General features: G+C 38.1%; 1 protein-coding gene across 5 annotated transcripts in view; it reads left to right on the top strand.

Moving 5' to 3' along the window:
- Positions 1–18,980, top strand: part of SF3B1 (splicing factor 3b subunit 1) — a 39,874-nt gene extending 20,894 nt beyond the window's left edge. For 2 of the 5 annotated variants that reach the window (XM_073306288.2, XM_073306290.2), the window contains 20 exons: positions 2,086–2,253; positions 2,471–2,705; positions 3,899–4,111; positions 4,480–4,601; positions 5,422–5,619; positions 5,721–5,822; positions 6,346–6,525; positions 7,172–7,258; positions 7,438–7,708; positions 8,943–9,088; positions 9,189–9,335; positions 9,497–9,622; positions 10,590–10,811; positions 11,307–11,489; positions 11,593–11,704; positions 11,793–11,913; positions 12,872–13,003; positions 15,055–15,327; positions 16,478–16,694; positions 18,345–18,980. In XM_073306288.2, coding sequence (XP_073162389.1) covers positions 2,086–2,253; positions 2,471–2,705; positions 3,899–4,111; positions 4,480–4,601; positions 5,422–5,619; positions 5,721–5,822; positions 6,346–6,525; positions 7,172–7,258; positions 7,438–7,708; positions 8,943–9,088; positions 9,189–9,335; positions 9,497–9,622; positions 10,590–10,811; positions 11,307–11,489; positions 11,593–11,704; positions 11,793–11,913; positions 12,872–13,003; positions 15,055–15,327; positions 16,478–16,694; positions 18,345–18,503 — 3,414 coding nt within the window. In that variant the 3' untranslated portion in view covers positions 18,504–18,980. Of the gene's footprint in view, positions 1–478; positions 549–2,085; positions 2,254–2,470; positions 2,706–3,898; positions 4,112–4,479; positions 4,602–5,421; positions 5,620–5,720; positions 5,823–6,345; positions 6,526–7,171; positions 7,259–7,437; positions 7,709–8,942; positions 9,089–9,188; positions 9,336–9,496; positions 9,623–10,589; positions 10,812–11,306; positions 11,490–11,592; positions 11,705–11,792; positions 11,914–12,871; positions 13,004–15,054; positions 15,328–16,477; positions 16,695–18,344 lie in introns of those variants that run through there. The other 3 variants (XM_073306291.2, XM_073306289.2, XM_073306292.1) reach the window with 3 other exon arrangements.
- The last annotated feature ends 2,232 nt before the right edge of the window (positions 18,981–21,212 follow it).

Raw genomic sequence — 21,212 nt, 5'->3', positions numbered from 1 at the left:
TTGTGTTCTCCTTGACCTGTCAGGAATCTTTTCTATTTAATTTGTTTCCTTCTCCACAACTTTTATTTACTCTTTATGCTTTATACATTCATCCCTGAAGGTGACACATTTTGTTTGTAAAGTTTTAGCCATCAGAAACAATCCTTGAGAAACTGCTGTCTTGATTTGGGCTTTCTTTGTTTTAGGGGGAAAGAAATAGGTATTTATTTTTTCCATGGTTGCCAGAGTGTCTTATTTTTTTGAAAATTTCAGTGGCATTCAACAGACCTCTGGTATGCTTTGCCAAGCATTCATTTTTTATGTACTTCTTTTTTCCCTGCTCTCTGGAGTTCTTTTCACCTGATCCCGCTGTCCCCTTAATACTTCTCTGGAGAGTCCCTGTGGTCTGCCCTTAGATTTAACCTACTTCTCCAATGTGGTGTGAAGTTCTTCATATTAAACCCTTAATTCCTTCCAATGCCATTTTCCTTAATGCTAGGTTGCGACCCTCACACTAATGGGTGTATATGTTACCTGCTCCAGACAAACGGATCCGAGTTGCTGCACCAGTAAGTAGTGGTAGCCTCTGAGACCTTATCTGCTCAGGAGTATGTTGGGGTGGCTTCTGAGACATTATCCACTCAGCCTCGGAGACCTTATCCACTTGATTCCCAAGAACTCAGTTTGACTCAGAACTTATCACTGAGTTTTCTTTATTGTATACAATCAAACTACACTTGAGTTGAACACGCAGAAGCATAGGGCCTGGGTATAGTGCATACCACATATCTGAAATTACAGAGCAAAACTCTTCCTTTGTATATATTTATACATTATATTGCATTTACTATACATTGCATTACACGTTTTGAGATTGGCTTGGTTACTTTGTAGGAACCAGTTCCTGTACAGCACGCTCTGTCCATGCACTGTTCATGTATGACTTACTTTTACTTCGTCTTACGTTCCCAACTTACCTTAGCTATTGTTATCTTGTCCATTGTAAATGTTGTGTGGGTGTATCTTAAGTGGTACAGCCATTCTGTTTCCAGCCTACTGATCCATTTACCTCACTAATCCCGTCTCTCAAGAGATGAAGTCTCACTTACGTCAAACCAGGCCTACAACATTTTGCAGTACTAAGAACTCTGATGTGAAACCGACATTGATTTTTGGTCAAAGATGAGAAAAACGTAAAAAGTACAAATGTTTAAAAGTTGATATTTAAAACTTTCTTTTTTAATAACCAAAATAATGGTGCAAATTCCGTGTGTATGTACACACACACGTGTCCCTTGGCGTCAATGGAATTATGCTGATTTACCCCACTTGAGGATCTGGCCCATGTTTTTTATGTTGTCATCTTAATATTTATGTACATACTGATAAGTTAAAATAAAGAGTTCCATATGAATTATATATCCAACTTGTCTAAAGCAATCTTCTTAACAATTAAGATCAGACATAATGCTAACTCAAATCTAAATTATTAGCTTCAAATATTGCATGCTGTGATATAATTCATTTAAAAATATTTTTAAAATAATACTTTTCTAAGCACTTGGGTAAAGAAGTTGTTCGGTTGAGGCAAACGTGTAGTAAACTTCTTAAATGTACACTGTCTTACTGATCACATATTGAAAAGTATTCTGTAATTAATCACTTTTAAAATAAAATGTGATTTAACTTTCCATTTGTAATACATCTACAACCTTTTAGAGAGACAGTGGTAAGACACGTTTGGCATAAAATAGTGGTTTTGTAAAAATCTAATACCAATATAGGTGTTTCTCTGAAACCTTTAAAAACAATCCAGTGAAAACTTTTTAAAAAATAAATATTCAGCTGCAGAATGCTGAACCCAAACATTGCAGTGTTATGCTAGTGTAGGGGAACTTGAAATTAAAATTGACCCAGAAATTGATTATAAACAGTGTCAAAATTTCATCGTCTAAGCTGAGAAAAATGCAAAAGGAAACAGCATGAGAGTAAATTTGACTGTCTGTTTTAGTAACCTACAATATTACCCTAAAGAAACTTGTTTTGAGAATTATTTTTAACATAAGAGTGCCCTTCTAAGGAATAAATTCTCTATTTTTTTAACAGAGGGAAATTAGGCAACAACTAGCAGAAAAAGCTAAAGCTGGGGAACTTAAAGTCGTCAATGGCACCTCCTCCCAGCCACCTTCAAAACGCAAACGGCGTTGGGATCAAACAGCTGACCAGACTCCTGGTACTACTCCTAAAAAACTATCCAGTTGGGATCAAGCAGAGGTAATTATCCCTTTATTGGTTCACCTCTGTGTTGTAAAAGCTGTCAATGTTTCCAGCAAGTCTTTGGAGTTCTACAGAAGCTCTTGGCTTCTATAGATGTCGCACAGACTGCACTTTTATTATACTAAATAGAAATTAAGTACTTACCTTTTACTGTACAAAATCAAATCAAAGGTAGCTGAGGAGTTTTAACAGCTTGTGCTTTTGTCTTGGTTAGACCCCTGGACATACTCCTTCTTTGAGGTGGGATGAAACTCCTGGCCGTGCAAAGGGTAGTGAGACTCCTGGAGCAACCCCAGGCTCAAAAATATGGGATCCTACTCCCAGTCATACACCAGCAGGAGCTGCAACCCCTGGACGGGATACACCTGGTCATGCAACTCCAGGCCATGGAGGTGCAACTTCCAGTGCACGTAAAAATCGATGGGATGAGACCCCCAAAACAGAAAGAGGTATTTCTGAAATTACTAGAATTGATAGAAAGGTCTGGATGGGTAATGGGATAAGAACTTTTAACTTCAGGCTGTCAGTATGAAAGCAGGTCAGGCCAGAAGTAGGGAAAAAAGTTATTGCTCTTTGATATCCAGTGGCTGATGTCTTTTTCAGTTGGGGTGCTAGTAGGCAGAGTTCTGTCACAAAAAATTCACCCCTCATGGTTTTAGTAAAGGAAACTAAGGCGATGCAGTATGCGCACTGCATCAGCATGGCTGTGGTGCCATAGCTATGCCACTGTAACCTTATAGTGTGAATGCAGAAGGGGTTTTGGTGTCGCTGTAAGAACTCAGTCTCATGGAGCGACAGCAGCTAGGCTGACAGAAGCATTTTTCTGTCAACTTAGCTGCATTTACATGGGGGAAGCAGGTCAGCATAGCTACAGTGGTATGGATATTTCATACCACTAAGTGCCACAACTGTGTTGACCTGTGTTTAAATGTACACCAGAGCTTAAGAGTCTTTTTAGTAGTGATACTGCACTATCCGCTGCAGCTGAGGCTTTTGAAGCATGCTGACAGGACAGAGAAGCTCACATTATATTGTCTTTTATGGATATATAGAAAATGTTGCTTATAATGTCAATTGGGCATGTTTCATAAGATTTATGCATTTATACCCCTGTTTGCTTTGACAAATTTTATTCACCTATTAGATTATAAAAAAAATCTTTGTCATATGTTAAAATATTTTTACAAAGCAAGTATTGGAGTGTTTAATATATAAAATATTCAAGTTCTTTCAAATATGTTGCAATGATATCTAGTACTGATTGCTCAGATGAAACCAAAGAATATAAAAAAAGACAGACTCTTTTCCTCCCTAAGATTAAATTATTGTGTACATTCATTATATTGGTGGTAGCCTTTAATATTAAGGATGAGGGAAGTTTTTGGTTACCTGTTTGGTATCTTTGTTTATCTGATCTACCAGTGGTGGAGCTTGGTGTTTCTGTTAGTATGTTGTTATGGGCAAGGAGGTGAAAGAGTGGAATGGAATAGTGTAAGGGAGATCAGATCTTGATATTGTAGTAATGCTTCCCTTTTAGAATGTTTTGTTTGTTTTTCTGACTTTCAGAAACTTTAGGATTTTGCTTGTAAGATCTGACTTGCAGCCATCATAATCTGAAAAAATTGGGCTTTTATTTTTATAGATACACCGGGACATGGCAGTGGATGGGCTGAGACTCCTCGTACAGATCGAGGTGGTGATTCAGTTGGTGAAACCCCAACTCCTGGAGCAAGTAAAAGAAAGTCACGTTGGGATGAAACACCTGCTAGCCAAATGGGTGGTAGTACTCCCGTTTTGACACCTGGCAAAACACCAATTGGTACACCAGCCATGAACATGGCAACCCCTACACCAGGTAAGATTAATCCATTAACTAAGACTTCTGTTTTCTATCACTTCATATTAAAATGTAAAAATAATGTAGATTTATGTAGGCATCCCTATTCTGCTTTTTGACTTTGGAAGCCCAACTTTGTATTCTGAATGTCTGTAGCAATTGAATTCTGGCAGGGAACACAACAATGTAACCTCAAAGTCTGCTGTGAATGTTTGTTGAATTGATAGGCAAGAATTGCTAGACTTTCCTGAAAGTTCTAACTCAAGAGATTGGAATTCTGAGGCCAGTTCTGTACTCAAGTGCTGAATATGTCTTAATTCCAGGCAATATTAAAGAAAGTACCCTTGCAGATAAAAATTAAAATACTTTCTTTTCCATAAATGTAGGTCATATAATGAGCATGACTCCTGAACAGCTACAGGCATGGCGCTGGGAAAGAGAAATAGATGAGAGAAACCGGCCACTATCTGATGAAGAACTGGATGCCATGTTCCCAGAGGGATATAAGGTAGTTGATCTGAGTATATCAAAGCAGTCTGTCGCTATATATGCTGTAACATACTGGTAATACATTTTCCACTCAGAATATGGATTTTAACAATAAAATAAATGTTATGATTTGAATGTTTCACACTAAATACAGATGAATTCATGCTAACTTTTGTTAATTTAGTTACTGGTATTTTATAAATATCCATTAGAAGGGGAAAACTTAAGAGTTAAATTAAAAGGAGGGCAGTTTTTCTTCTGCTTCACCTTAGGGAGCTCATGCTGATTTCAGAAGGAGTTCCGTATGTGGAATGGCTACAGAACTAGAGCCCATGGCGTGGTAAAACAGATCAGACAGAGATTGAAAACTGTCAGTAAGACAGTATTAACATGCTACATTTAAAAAAAAAACCCACTTCTTTTAATATTCATATCAATCACTTCATAAAGAGACATTTAAAGGCTAAAATTTCATCTCTCATGAGAACTTTACAGTAGTACTTACGATTGTTAGGACTCCTCTTGACATCATTCCTGTACTTTCAAGTCCAACAGCATGTACGCAGTTCCAAAGAATTTGTAAGATCACAGTTACTTAATTTACAACAATACAAAGGTAGACTCAAAAACATATACTGGAAGACTGTCACAAATCAGTAGAATAAACAGTTAACATGACAGATACATGTATCAGTCATTCCCTGTTCTGAGGCTGTTGTGACTGTCAGGTAATGTTATTTTTAACATTCTGCTTTGCAGTCTGAAAATACTTTTTAGATTTTAGTGTTCAGATGTCTGCCTTATTTCAGTGCATTATTTTTATCTTTATTTCGCTTCAGGTTCTTCCCCCTCCAGCTGGTTATGTGCCTATTCGTACTCCAGCTCGCAAACTTACAGCAACTCCCACACCATTGGGTGGTATGACTGGATTCCACATGCAAACAGAAGATCGGACCATGAAGAGTGTTAATGACCAACCATCTGGAAATCTTCCATTCCTAAAACCAGATGATATTCAATACTTTGATAAACTACTGGTAAATGAGATTTTATTGATACTGATTTAATGTCTCCTTATATGGGGCTGGAGATGGTAGAAAAACTGTGCATTAATTAATATATTTGGAATTATTTATAGGTTGATGTTGATGAATCAACACTTAGTCCAGAAGAACAGAAAGAAAGAAAAATAATGAAATTGCTCTTGAAAATAAAGAATGGTACACCTCCAATGAGAAAAGTAAGATATTCTTCTGATGTGGACATACCACTCTCCTTTTCAAATACCGTAATTTCCTTCCCATTTATTTTAGGATCCAGTTTCAGCTTTTTTCCCTAGAACTGCCCATGGGCTTTCTCCAAGCTGCTTCTAAAGGACTTTTATTTGTCTGTTGTTTTTTCCTTCTTCTCATCTAACTTTTGTTTTCTCTCTGTATTGTTTTTCCCTTATTTATGCCTCTTAGTTTTTCCCCCTCTCTAAATTATATATTGGTCACAACTGTATTAAATAATTCAGTAAATATTTCTATTTTATAATAATTACATCTATAAAGCATATTGTGACACATTTATATGAAGGATGTTATATTTTATTGTATCTTAAGATCATTGTTCCAAATGCATTTCTGGCAACAGCATGCATAAATAATTTGAAATCAGTAGAAATGCACTTGATTATGGCTTGATTTTGCTCATTACATAGAAATGTTGTGTTATTTTGGTTTCATTCTGTGTGGTTTAATTCAGAGGGGTTTCTTTTTTAGGCTGCTTTGCGCCAGATTACTGATAAAGCTCGTGAATTTGGAGCAGGTCCGCTGTTTAATCAGATTCTACCTCTGCTGATGTCACCAACACTTGAAGATCAAGAACGTCACTTGCTTGTCAAAGTTATTGACAGAATCTTGTACAAACTGGATGATTTGGTCCGACCATATGTACACAAGGTCTGTTTCACTGAAATTTACTTAAATATGTAATATTGGTTTTATGAATGCAGTCTGTACTCTTTACGGAGTGCTTTATAATAGTTACTTTTCTGTGGCTCATATTTACAGATGTTTATGCATCTGTGCATTTGAATCTTCATTTTTTAAAAAAAAATTTACATTATTGGTAGGAGTGCACAGTTAGAGATACTGTCCTTTTTATAAGTACAGAATGTAATACTAAAATGCTTTTATATAGTCATTTACCAGATTTCGTTTGCAGAACATCTTTTGTAAGTTGTATGAATAACACATCAAAATATAAAACTTAAAAGCAAGGCAGTCTGGAAGAGTTAATTGTACATGAGTGTGCTGGAAATAAAAGATTGTGGTAGCTGGTCCGTGCAATATCGCTGGTATTGGCATCCTGTCTTAGAGGAGAAAGGTAGTCTAGAAAATCAATCAATGTTGAATGAGGGGGTAAAGGATTATTAAGGGAGATGGTGATCTTTTGAATTTAATGAGCGTGGGAGCCATGGAATCACCATGTTAACCAGCCTTTTCTTAGGGCCAGAACTACTGAAGTGGACAATAATACTTGAGTTGAGAGATATTCATTAATATAATTTGAAGTGTTAATTTGTTCATTTGTTACCCTTTTCAGATTCTTGTGGTCATTGAACCACTACTGATTGATGAAGACTACTATGCGAGAGTGGAAGGCAGAGAAATTATATCAAACTTGGCTAAGGTAGTAACACTGCAGCATCCTTCCTTTTTGTACTGAATGTGATAGTGTTATAGCTAAAATGTAACTGTAACTATGTGACCTGGAGTATTCTGCTTTTTAGTATTGAAAATGTAATGGTTATGTGATAAGAAACTTACAAACCCAGCAAAGTATATATGTTTTATTTTTTTGTCTTTCAGGCTGCTGGTTTGGCTACAATGATCTCCACCATGCGACCTGATATTGATAACATGGATGAATATGTCCGAAATACAACAGCTCGAGCCTTTGCTGTTGTCGCCTCTGCTTTAGGCATTCCTTCTCTGTTGCCCTTCTTGAAAGCTGTATGTAAGAGCAAAAAATCCTGGCAAGCTAGGCACACTGGCATCAAGATTGTACAGCAAATTGCTATTCTTATGGGCTGTGCTATCTTGCCTCATCTCAGAAGTTTGGTTGAAATCATTGAACATGGTATGTTCTGTTTTTTGTTAAATGTTTTCTCTAGTTTGTACTCAAATTCTTGAATGTCAGTTCTAGACTTTGTAATCTAATAGAGACTACATCAGAGTATTCGTCTTTCCTTTTTATAGTTTTTTTCAAAGATTTTGGTCTATAGCCTGGTTTAAATAACTGTAATAAACCTTTATATGTGAGTTGTTATAGCTATAAAGCACAGAAGACAATAACTTGAAAATAACTAGTACTTCTAATTTCTTTTGGACTATTAATCCTTTAGTTCTTATGTAGTATAGTTCTTGCTCTTTGGACCATGTTTTGACTAGTAGATGACAACAATACTGTTTGACTGTGTATAACTGCATATTGTCCTGCGTTCTCCATCTCTCAACAAGTCTTGTATAATTTAAGGTATTCTCTATATTAGTGGTTAAATTACGGAGAACGCTTGGGTTTCAATGAGCATCGTGCGAGCCAATTCTAATTGAGGAAGTTTTCTTTATTGATACAATAACATCCCCATGTATCAAGTTCACACTACCGCACTTAGGATGATTTGTATTGTAATTGCTTACTTGTTTTAGTGAAACATCTGCTGGTCAATTTTAATCGCTGTATTATGGAGCTCTTGGGACTTCATTGTTGAGAAGATCTAGAATTCTAGGGAGTGAAATGTTTTAAAATCCACAATAGAGGCACTTCATAGGTTGTAAATAATCCACATACTTTTTCTGAAACATTTTAAAAAATCAGCTTCTGAAGTGTTAGAGCACAGCCTGATGTAGTTGGGTGGTTTTGTTTCAATTCTGGTTTTTTTCCAGGTATTATAAAATAACATGAGGTTTTTCATCTGGATTTCCCCTGCCCGTGACTTCTCTACAATGATTCCTTTTTGTTAAATAGCTGCCATGGAAGCAGCACTTGAGTACTTTTCCTGAAGAGGCCTGAATCTGGAGACATTTGAAGCTGAAACTCCTCATTGTTTTTGATTTTTAGACATTTAGAGCAAACAGTTCTCTGTGTAAACAAGACTTTTTTAATTCCAAAATAGATATTGAAGGTTTGTGCCAGGAAATGCTGAGCACAAGATGGAAGGGAAAAGTGGGGGGCATGCTTTTACACTTTAACAAAAGAAGGATTTTATTTTCTCTTTCCTGTCCTCTGGCACACATTCCCCCACTTTTCCACAGTAATTCAAGCTCTGTGTAATGGTGTAAGAAGCACTTACTGAATATGACTTGTTTTCCAGGTTTGGTGGATGAGCAGCAGAAAGTGCGTACTATCAGTGCTTTGGCTATTGCTGCTTTGGCTGAGGCAGCTACTCCTTATGGTATTGAATCATTTGACTCCGTTCTAAAGCCCTTATGGAAGGGTATACGTCAGCACAGAGGAAAGGTATGTCTCTACAATCTGTTTCTTTGCATCTCTTTATTTTGAATGTAAACTGCTGTATATATTTTAATACCCATAACAAATATATTACGTATTATAATAGGGTCTGGCTGCCTTTTTGAAAGCTATTGGGTATCTTATCCCTCTTATGGATGCTGAGTATGCCAACTACTATACCAGAGAAGTAATGCTAATCCTTATCAGAGAGTTCCAGTCTCCTGATGAAGAAATGAAAAAAATTGTGTTAAAGGTATGTCAAAATCACTTAAACACTGTCAGTGTAATGTTTAAAGTAAACTTGATATTACTTGTGATTTGGATCAATAAAAGAATCTGTCATTTAATAAGCATTCTTCTAAAAAAAAAAATGGTCTACAGCATTAAAACTGTTGCACTTTTATTCCCTGTTAGGTGGTAAAGCAGTGTTGTGGTACAGATGGCGTTGAAGCAAACTACATTAAAACAGAGATTCTGCCGCCATTTTTCAAACACTTTTGGCAGCACAGAATGGCACTGGACAGAAGAAATTACAGACAGGTATAGTTTAGTTTGGAAAAGATTTTAAACTGCTTTGAATTAAATTTATCAAACGGTATATATAAAGATGTTTGTGGTGGTGAATTTATTTTTGACTTTTTCAATGTATCTTGAGACGGCATTCACTTTGGGCAGAGACACATTGTGAGATGTGGATAGATGGTTAAAAGGATCAGCATTCTTAAATGGTATACAAAACATTTTGCTTCTAGTTTACCTGTTTGAATACCAGTCTCAGTTGGTAGTACAAAAGTAAGTACCATCTGATGGCTCATTTGTGCTATGTAAAATGACTGGTTGGTTTCCGTTTCTAGCGGATAGGTGTCCCCACCGCAAAAGTGTTAGCACTGTTAGCTCAAACACCCACGTTGACAGTCTCAGAGAAGACTTAAATGCTTCACTTTCCATGCACTCTAGAATTGGTCCTTCCAGTTGAGAGATACTAACATGGCAGTGTGTTTTAAATCATTTTCAGTCCATCCTAACAGGAAACAAACTCTGGAAATTCACACTACCACTGTGAATGACAAAAGTGCTCAAACTCACATTTAAAAAAAATAGTGTTTAATTATCTGGGTAATACATCCACCTCACATTAGTTTAAAAACAAAATGTTTTGTAATTTTTAATTATCTATGCAAGGAAAACTCTCCCACTCCCTGACTTGAAGGCAAAGAACAACCAAGTGGATTAGTCCATTTGCAATAATTTTTCTCAGGATATAGACAAGAATCTGAGATTCTGGAATTTTTTCTGCTTACCCACAACCTTGAAAATGGCTTTCTGCAACTTGGTTGTTGCCTCAGGAGGTTTATTCTGTTCTTGAGAGTAAATTATACCAGCATGATGCCCTTTCTTTTCTTGTACCAGGCAAAGGATTTCCCAGATCATCTTAGAGGTTTTAGGAAGTCTTTGTAAACTCTCTCTCTCTGATTATTTTGGCCAAAGCTATATTTTCATGTTTCAGCTGGTTGATACAACAGTGGAGCTGGCAAACAAAGTTGGAGCAGCAGAAATTATTTCCAGGATTGTGGATGATCTGAAAGATGAGGCTGAGCAGTACAGAAAAATGGTTATGGAAACAATTGAGAAAATAATGGGGAACCTGGGTGCAGCAGACATTGACCATAAACTAGAAGAACAACTTATTGACGGTATCCTGTATGCCTTCCAGGAACAGACCACAGAGGTATTGTTAGAAGATGCTCTTAGCAGTTAAAATATTTAATTTAATCTGTTTACACTGTTCTGGAAAAAATAGTATTTACACTTGAAATCCAAACAAGAATTGCATGGGTTTTTTAATTGGAACAAAGAGCACTGAAATTTGTAAGGCAGTTTTGGAATATTAAAGTGGCAAATATTATAAAGGTTGTAGGTACGAAAGTTGTTCAATAGTAAATGGACAGTTGATATAAGAGAGACAAGGTGGGTGAGGTTATACCTTTTATTGGAACAACTTCTGTTGGTGAGAGAGACAAGCTTTTGAGCTTACACAGAGCTGCTCTTTGAAAGTTTGTCTGTCTCTCCAACAGAAGTTGGCCCAATAAAAGATACTAGCTCCCCCACCTTGTGTCTCTAATATCCTTGGACCAATGTGGCTACAACAATACTGCATGCAATTAGTGATGTAGTTGATCTTGCTTTTCTAACTCTTTTTTTTGTTGTTGTTGTTGTTGTTCAGGACTCTGTGATGTTGAATGGCTTTGGCACAGTGGTTAATGCTCTTGGCAAACGAGTTAAACCGTACTTGCCCCAGATCTGTGGTACAGTTTTATGGCGTTTGAACAACAAATCAGCTAAAGTTAGGCAGCAGGCTGCTGACCTGATCTCACGTACTGCAGTTGTTATGAAGACTTGTCAAGAGGTATTCATTTCTCCCATTCCTCCTTTCCACAGAAAGTCATTTTTAAATGAAAGAAAAGTGAGAGAATTTTTGTTAACTTTTACATCTTGTTACTTGGTTCTAGGAAAAACTGATGGGACACTTGGGTGTTGTCCTGTATGAGTATCTGGGTGAGGAATACCCTGAAGTATTAGGCAGTATACTTGGAGCACTTAAAGCCATTGTGAATGTTATAGGTATGTGGGGTTTTTGTATCAGAAGCAAGTGGGGAGAGGGGTGGGTTTAAGAGAATGAGACTTAATAAGGTGTCATTCTGTTGAACAGGTATGCACAAGATGACGCCACCAATCAAGGACCTGCTGCCAAGACTCACACCTATCTTGAAAAACAGACATGAGAAAGTACAGGAGAATTGTATCGACCTAGTTGGTCGTATTGCTGACAGGTGAGTTGTTGTGGTATACTTCTGAAACGCCATGACATGTTAATTGCTTACATAACAGGTCACAACATTTACCCATTTTTAATGTTTGATAATTTAGTTACCAGGTTTGGGATCTGGATTTTATAAATCTTTGGGGCTATTGGAGTTCCTTAAGCTTTATTACAGGGGTGGCCAACCTGAGCCTGAGAAGGAGCCAGAATTTACCAACCTACATTGCCAAAGAGCCACAGTAATAAGTCAGCAGCCCCCCATCTCTCTCTCTCACTCACACACACTCACACACACACACACCGCTCCCAGCACCTCCCGCCCATCAGTCCCTCCCCGCATCTCGTGATCAGCTGGTTCATGGCGTGTAGGGGGGCGGGGGAGAGGAGTGAGGGCATGGCAGGCTCAGGGGCAGGAAGGGGTGGAGTGGGAGCAGGGCCTGTGGCAGAGCCAGGGGTTGAGCAGTGAGCACCCCCCCGCACACTGGGAAAGTTGGCGCCTGTAGCTCCAGCCCCAGAGTCAGTGCCTATACGAGGAGCCGCGTATTAACTTCTGAAGAGCGCCTGTGGCTCCGGAGCCATAGGTTGGCCACCCCTGCTTTATTACAAAGATTGTTCATATTAACAGGTCTTCATGATTAATAAAATGAAATATGTAGGTACAAAGTATGACTGATCAGGTATATATTTGCAGTCTCATATACTATTTAAATTATATTATTTGCTACTGTTAGTCTTTAATTGGTTTGTCAGTTTACATATACTTGATGCAGACCATAGAATGAAGCTTAATTCCCTATGTGGTTGTGTACTCTTATAACAAAAATTCACATAGCCATCCATTAACTGTTAAAAAGAGAGAAGGTGAGCCTGTGTTCCTGTGTTAGTAGCATAGGTGTACATCCTGTAATCTGTTTTTTGCTTTAAAAAGGTGTGACTACTAAAATACCTGCATTCCCTTTCTTATCCAGGGGAGCAGAATATGTTTCTGCAAGGGAATGGATGAGGATCTGCTTTGAACTGCTGGAGTTGTTAAAAGCTCACAAGAAAGCTATCCGACGAGCCACAGTAAATACTTTTGGTTATATTGCAAAAGCTATTGGGTAAGTATGTTGTCTTGATACTGATCAGCATGTGTAGGCCCTTTCTTAGAACGGTGGTAATTGTGGGTTTTCTTGAAAAAAAAGAACAATGAATTTCTTTTGTTTTTAAAATTTTCAGCCAAATTGTTGTGTACAATAGGTTTTTTTGTACTTCATTTTATTCACTTTGTAGGAGGCAAACTACAATCCGTTACGCTTCAGTAACATATGCTGTTTTAATAGACATGGGGTTGGTCTACATTACAACGTTAAGTACATCATAGAATATCAGGGTTGGAAGGGACCCCAGAAGGTCATCTAGTCCAACCCCCTGCTCAAAGCAGGACCAGTTCCCAGTTAAATCATCCCAGCCAGGGCTTTGTCAAGCCTGACCTTAAAAACCTCTAAGGAAGGAGATTCTACCACCTCCCTAGGGAACGCATTCCAGTGTTTCACCACCCTCTTAGTGAAAAAGTTTTTCCTAATATCCAATCTAAACCTCCCCCACTGCAACTTGAGACCATTACTCCTCGTTCTGTCATCTGCTACCATTGAGAACAGTCTAGAGCCATCCTCTTTGGAACCCCCTTTCAGGTAGTTGAAAGCAGCTATCAAATCCCCCCTCATTCTTCTCTTCTGCAGGCTAAACAATCCCAACTCCCTCAGCCTCTCCTCATAACTCATGTGTTCCAGTCCCCTAATCATTTTTGTTGCCCTTCGCTGGACTCTCTCCAATTTATCCACATCCTTCTTGAAGTGTGGGGCCCAAAACTGGACACAGTACTCCAGATGAGGCCTCACCAATGTCGAATAGAGGGGAACGATCACGTCCCTCGATCTGCTCGCTATGCCCCTACTTATACATCCCAAAATGCCATTGGCCTTCTTGGCAACAAGGGCACACTGCTGACTCATATCCAGCTTCTCGTCCACTGTCACCCCTAGGTCCTTTTCCGCAGAACTGCTGCCTAGCCATTCGGTCCCTAGTCTGTAGCTGTGCATTGGGTTCTTCCGTCCTAAGTGCAGGACCCTGCACTTATCCTTATTGAACCTCATCAGATTTCTTTTGGCCCACATCGCTCAGGGCTGTGTAAAATTTCCTGCCCTATGTGATTAATTAGGCAATTTAAGCTCTAGTGTAGACACCGCTAGGTTGATGGTATAATTTTTCCATTAACCTAGCTACCACCTCTCCATCCCCTTGCATCGCTGTATTAAGCGTCTACACTACAGCGCTAAAGCTGTGCCACTGTAGGGTTTCTAGTGTAGATGTACCCTAGCTTCGTAGGGCAGACATGATCAAAGTACATTTTTATGTTCGTAGAAAGATAAAGTTAAGTTATAGCCATCTTTTTCCAATGCTTGTACTAGAATGGTTCTAATTTTATAGGTTTTTTATTTTTCTGATTGAAAAATTGGAGTAAATGGTACATTCAGGTGCTTCCTGGGTCCTTTCATACAACCTTGTTCTTGAGATTGTGGTTCCACAAATCTCTTCCGTTAGTGTTTTCTGTAATAAATAACTTCACCAAAGAAATAATTTTTGCTGTTAATTTGTATTACCAATTTATAGTCTTGTCAGAGTGTAGCGTGAAGCTTAATTCTGTATATTAGTCTACATGTTCTTAGCAAATGGTCAGACATCCAAATAAGCAATCTGTTCAAAAACAGATACAAGGTATCTAGAAGCCCTAAAATTGGGACCACATCATACAAGCACTGTATGAATATACACCCTAATCCAGCTAACACTTAGCATGTGTGTAATTTTCTGCAAGAGCATAAATGTTTGCAGGATCAGGGCTCTAGTAACAGAAAATTCTTACTCCAAAGAGTGTACTAGCTAATTTGAGGCAAGATAAACAACTGAGTTCCAAGTGGTGAAGGATGGATGAGGGTCATGAAAAGATCACACAGCTATTGCACAACTCGCTGCCTTCTGCTAGTTCCAAATCAACTGTCTGTCTCTGAGATACAATCTATTATTGACTGACTGGTTTCTGACATTAAAAGTAACTTAGTACATATTTAGATCTTTTCACTGACAAACTCCTGCATTTTGTCTCTTCCAGACCCCATGATGTGCTGGCTACACTGCTAAATAACCTGAAAGTACAGGAAAGACAGAACAGAGTATGTACTACAGTAGCAATTGCTATTGTAGCTGAAACATGCTCACCTTTCACAGTACTGCCTGCTCTGATGAATGAATACAGAGTTCCAGAACTGAATGTCCAGAATGGTGTATTAAAATCTCTTTCTTTTCTGTTTGAATACATTGGAGAGATGGGAAAAGATTACATTTATGCTGTTACACCACTACTTGAAGACGCTTTAATGGACAGGTCAGTAATTTATCACTTTAGGATACTTGTTGTCACATTCAAGTTCTTCTTGTTACATTAAACACGCTTCCCTCCCATACCTGGTTCCTCAGTAGCAGAAAAATGTACATGGAGATGATTGCTTCCTCAAAAACATTAATAGAATAACATATATATTTTAGCTTGATGTAATTCAAGCCAACTTTCTCTGTGTTCCAAACAACTATACAATCCTTTTTTAGTAATACCATTGAAGACTAAAAGTTTGCAAAATGAGATAATTACAGAATGACTCAGGATTTACCATATTAGGACAACTTTTAATTAGTTATTTTTCTAGACTACTGAGCAGTGTTAAATGATAGTAATTTCTCCTATGAAACTGTTAGATGATTTTTTATTAGCTGATTTGAAGTGTAATTTCTCTGCCCCATGCTGTTTGCAAGGAAGAATAGAAGAGTATCATCAACTTTTTAGCATTCTTTGTGTCAGAAAAGCATTATTATTAGGGCCCTACCAAATTCACAGTCCTTTTTGGTCAAGTTCACGACCACAGGATTTTAAAAACGGTAAATTTCATGATTTCAGATTTAAATGGCTGAAATGTCAAGGTGCTGTAATTATCGGAGTCCTGACCCAAAAAGGAGTTGGGGGGGGGGGGGGTCCCACAAGGTTATTGTAAAGGGGTTGCAGTACTTTTACTTTGGCACTGCTGGTGGTGGCGGTGCTGTCTTCAGAGCTGGGCTCCCGGCCAGCAGCCGCCGCTCTCCAGCTGCCCAGCTCTATGGCAGCATAGAAGTAAGGGTGGCAATACCGCAACCCCCCTAAAATAAATTTGTCACACACACACACACACACACACACACACACACACACACACACACACACACACACACACACACACACACACACACACACACACACACACCCCAAACTCCCTTGGGTCAACACCCCCAATTTTTGAAACACTGGTCTCCCCCATGAAATCTGTATAGTATAGGGTAAACGCACACAAAAGACCAAATGTTATGGGGGTGGCACCAGATTTCACAGTCCGTGACATGTTTTTCATGGCCATGAATTTGGTAGGGCCCTAATTATTATGATTTCCAACAGAAAGTTTTGTTTGCAAGTGAACTTGTTAAATAAACAGGTTATGTTTTCTTTGCAGAGACCTTGTACACAGACAAACAGCCAGTGCTGTGGTGCAGCATATGTCTCTTGGAGTATATGGATTTGGCTGTGAGGATTCTCTGAATCACTTGTTAAATTATGTGTGGCCCAATGTGTTTGAGACATCTCCTCACGTCATTCAGGCAGTTATGGGAGCACTGGAGGGCCTAAGAGTTGCCATTGGACCGTGTAGAATGCTGCAGTATTGTTTACAGGTATGCTTACCTACGTTGGGGCGGCAGGGAAAGTAATTTGTCAAACCTTGATACTCAACAAGGAGGAGACTTCTGGAAAGGAGAAATCCCAAAAGTGTGTTAAGGATGATAATGGATATCAGCTTTGGTGTTTGCAGTGTAATGTTGCCATACGCCACAGAGGTGGGAGAGTAATAGTATATTACTTTGTGATTCAAACTGTATTTGAAATATTGTATTAAGTTCTGCACACTTTGTTTACATATTTCTGGTCACAATATTTAGGGAGTTTAGAGAAGTGAAACGAAAGTAATCATGGGGCTGCAGAAAAACGTGTGGGGAATGAAAGATGAGGCTGATGAAGGGAAAAATAAGTTTAGTTTGACTAACTTGTGAGGGTATAACCATCTGCAGATCCTTGAAGGTAAATACGAAGGGCTGAGAGGAACAGTGGGGGTGTGTAAGAGAAAATAGTGAATGAAATTAAATTGAATTTAGGTTAAATCTCAGGAAACAAACTGATAGTGATTAGTGTTAGCGCGTAGTCTGTTCATCCCTCAAGACAATTAAAACCAGATAGCTCAAAGCACTGGAAAACTATACTGTAAGATAGGAAATATTCTCTCAGCATTGGGTTTGAATGTTGTTTATTAGTGAACATTTATGTTATGGTAGCACCCAAAAGCCCCATTGCTATACTGTCACAGACAATAGATACTCCTTGTCCTGTGGGATTTGCAGTCTAAAAGACAAAACAGATGAAAGGCAGGGGATGAGGATATAACATATAGGGAACTGAATACAGCAAGGAACTGACTCTGCTTCTTTAGTTGCATGTCTGGTGTTTTGTTTTGCTCTTTAAGATGGTAGGGTGAGGAGTTAGTAGGAATAAGGGAGTAGGGAAAAGGAAAGAAAGCGAAAGGGGACATCTCTGCCTAGTCTGTTTTATATTCTTAATTTGTATTTTCCTCACTTAAACTACTAAGCAATAGATTAGTATTTCCCTAGAGCCTTAAAATTCTACCTGTTCTGCAGTGAGGGGGATAATAATAAAAACTTAACTCTTGTATAGCACCTCCATGCGTTCATCTCTGTGCTGTACAAAGGAGAAACTGAGTAGCATTATCCCCACTTCACACTTGAGGAAACTGAGGCACAGAGAGGTGATGTGACTTCCTCTGGGACACCGCAAGTTAGCACAGCCAGGAACAGAACTTGGGTCTCCTGCCGATGTCCCGTTCAGTGCTAGCACTTCATCTGTTCTTCAGGGTGAATTCCACTGTATGAGTTTCTGGTTGTTTTGCTTGGGCTCTTCACCTTTCTAAAAAGAGCAAAACAACCAGAAACTCATACAGTGGAATTCACCCTGAAGAACAGATGAGACTTAAAGGGTGCAGAACTCCTAAATTGGAATATTTCCTTTGTATATGAAGTAATGACAAATCATTGTTTTATCTTCATTAGAAAGATAAACAAGAATAGCAGTAACAGGAGAGAGTTCACTGTGTTTTCTCAGCTCAGACTTTTAGTTGGCATTTATTTTAATAACTAAACTCGATTTAAAATAATTGCTTAAGTTTTTTGTTTTATTTTTACTATTATGCATAGCCCAAATACCAAGTCTGTAATGTACAAGGCTTGTTTATTTTATATTTTGTTTTATTTTCCTAGGGTTTGTTTCACCCTGCCAGGAAAGTCAGAGATGTGTATTGGAAGATTTATAATTCAATCTATATTGGCTCACAGGATGCCCTGATAGCACATTATCCAAGAATCTACAATGATGAAAAGAACACCTACATTCGTTATGAACTTGATTACATCTTATAATCTTATTGTTCAGTCATTTGTGTTTAATGCACAGCTGTTCCACACTTAAACTTGCTTCGAATTTGGTGATGTAAAATTTTAAAACGTTGCAGATCAGTCTAGAGCTGGTCAGAGGAGGAGCTAGAAATCCATTAGCATGATTTTTAAATAATCTGTCCTATTTTTATGTTAAACAGTTAAAGCCAGTAGTGACCAAGAACACAGTGTGATTACACAATGTACTGGAGGGATTTCATTTTGGATTCATCTTTATGAAGATTTAGATTTCATTCCTTGTGTTTAAAGGGGATGTTTATTTGAGAAATAAACATTTGTGTATAAAATACTAATTTGTGTGTGTGTTTTTGGACAGAGAGGCTTGTGAAGCGAATCTCTTTGATAGATTGTTAAGCATTTGTTTATGTAAAAAAGGTGGCGTAAATTTTAACCCTCATTTTGTTATCCCCTAGTTTTGAATAAATAAGAAAAATGTACAAACTGTAGTTGATGTGTGTCTTTTATAATGGGATAATGAAACTGTACTGTAGCTGGTTGCCATAGTTTTCACATTCTATTTGCATGGAAACCATGGCTTTTAGTTACTGCTTGCTGTCAGATTGCTTCACTCAAAATTTCATGGCTGTGAAGATTAAATGTGCTGTCATTGTAATAAAAAAAATGAAGATTTTTCTAGATGGTCTAAGTAAAAATGCGTTGTCAGTTGAATGTGAACGTGAATCTGTTTCATAGCCTTTTAATCGGTGTACCTGCCCAGGATGAAAGTGACCAGTATAGTGCTTAGGTCTGATTTAGGCTAATTGGATATTTGTCAGAAAAATAGTATCTGTAGTACCGGACTTGAGGCAGCTGCTGGGAGTACTGAGCAAATGGACAGGAATTATTGGAATCATTTTGTCCTTACCAGCTGCCGGTATATAGGGGAGGGTAGAAGAAACACCTTCCCTTATTCCTGCTCACCCCCAATTATACATACTCCAGCAATAAAAAATAAGTCAAGAAGGACATATTATAAAATGGAGACATGGAAAACCACACAAAACATGGGATGATGTCCTGACATTGCCATGTAAGGTTATCATTGTGATGATGCCATTGCAGCCTAATGAAATAGTAGGATGAAAACAGCAGTGGTGTGAAATCAATGGCATTATTTTGTGAGTGATTTACACTCCATTCTATGATCAGGTTGCATTCTCCCTTCATATTTGAATTCTAATGGTCTAACAGATTTCTTTCTGCTGTTTGTATCAATGCACAACATTCTTTTTCCTGTTTAGCATATAAGCAACTATTGTTTATCCTAACTTTCAAGGACACTTAAATATCTCATCTGAATTATGTCATTTTTTTAAAAAAAGTACTTGTGTGTTAGAAATTTACAACCCTATTTCTGGGGCAGATCATTACTTGTTACCTTTTCTGACAATATTGATTTTTTGGGGGGAACTGAAAATATGACCACAATATTTCTACTTGCACTAAGTAGCTTGTCACTATGGAATTTATTACATGACAACAGCTGAGAGTTCTTGATGGTGGCTTTATAGTTCAGGAGCTCTTCTCTTCACAGAACCACAAGCAACATTTTTATATAGTGTCACTTGAACTTGTTTCTAGCTTTTTCTTGTTCAGCAATGCTTTGTTTGCATCTCTGTAGGGCTCTCACTTTGATTTCAAAGCATTATACAAATACGATAATGCAATTAGTCTTTCAAGAGCCCTTTTAAGTAGGTCAGTGTAAGTCTCCATTTGACTGGGGAGGAAGGGCGGAACTGAAGCGCAGTGAGGTTAAGAGACTTGCCCAGTCCTGTGTGTTAACTATACCATATTTTCTAAGATATTAATATGACAAGTAAACCCATGAGATTATTCAGCAGGAAATGGAAACTAGCAGTCAACTGTTAATTGAAATGCTCTTTGAGGGGGAAAAAAACCTTCATATAATCTCTCATCACCCCCAAACACACACACACGTCCAAAAAAAGGGGAGGGAAAGGAGAAAAGGATCCTACTTGATACAGTAAAAGTATAAAAATTGCATTGTACTATTTTATTTTTATGCTTTATCTCCAGCACCAGTTGACAAAAATGTATATTTTAACAGTGAAACTGAAAGGAAATTCTTCATGCCAAATACTGGTAAAACAAGTTTGCTTGTTACGCCTCAATAGTCCACTTGCACTACCTTGATTTCTCCCAACTCTCTCACCACAATATTGCCTTTTCAGAAAAAGTCCAAGTCTTATTTGGTTTGGCATTTTTGGAAATCAAAAACTGCACTTTAGGAATGTTATTACATGCTTTGATAGTTGCAGCCACACTTGTGTAGTAAAAGCAGGTCATGAGTCCATTGTATCTAGGACAACTTGATGACTCTTCCATCACTGTCCTGCTGGATGAGGACAGAGAGTTATCATAGAATCGTAGGACTGGAAGGGACCTCAAGGGGTCATGGAGTCCAGTCCCCTGCACTCATGGCAAGACTAAGTATTATCTAGACCATCTGTGACAGGTGTTTATCTAACCTGCTCTTAAGTTCCAGTGATGGAGATCCCACAACCTCCCTCGACAATGTATTCAAGAACTTAACTACCCTGACAGAAAGTTTTTTCTAATGTCCAACCTAAACCGCTTTTGCTGCAATTTAAGCCCGTTGCTTCTTGTCCGTCCTCAAAGGTTGCGAACAATTTTTTCTCCCTCCTCCTTGTA

Source organism: Lepidochelys kempii, chromosome 11 (assembly GCF_965140285.1).
Source record: "Lepidochelys kempii isolate rLepKem1 chromosome 11, rLepKem1.hap1, whole genome shotgun sequence".
Classification (NCBI taxonomy): Eukaryota; Metazoa; Chordata; order Testudines; family Cheloniidae; genus Lepidochelys; species Lepidochelys kempii.
The sequence above is the reverse complement of the archived record's forward strand: the minus strand, read 5'-3'. Positions and strand labels throughout refer to the sequence as shown.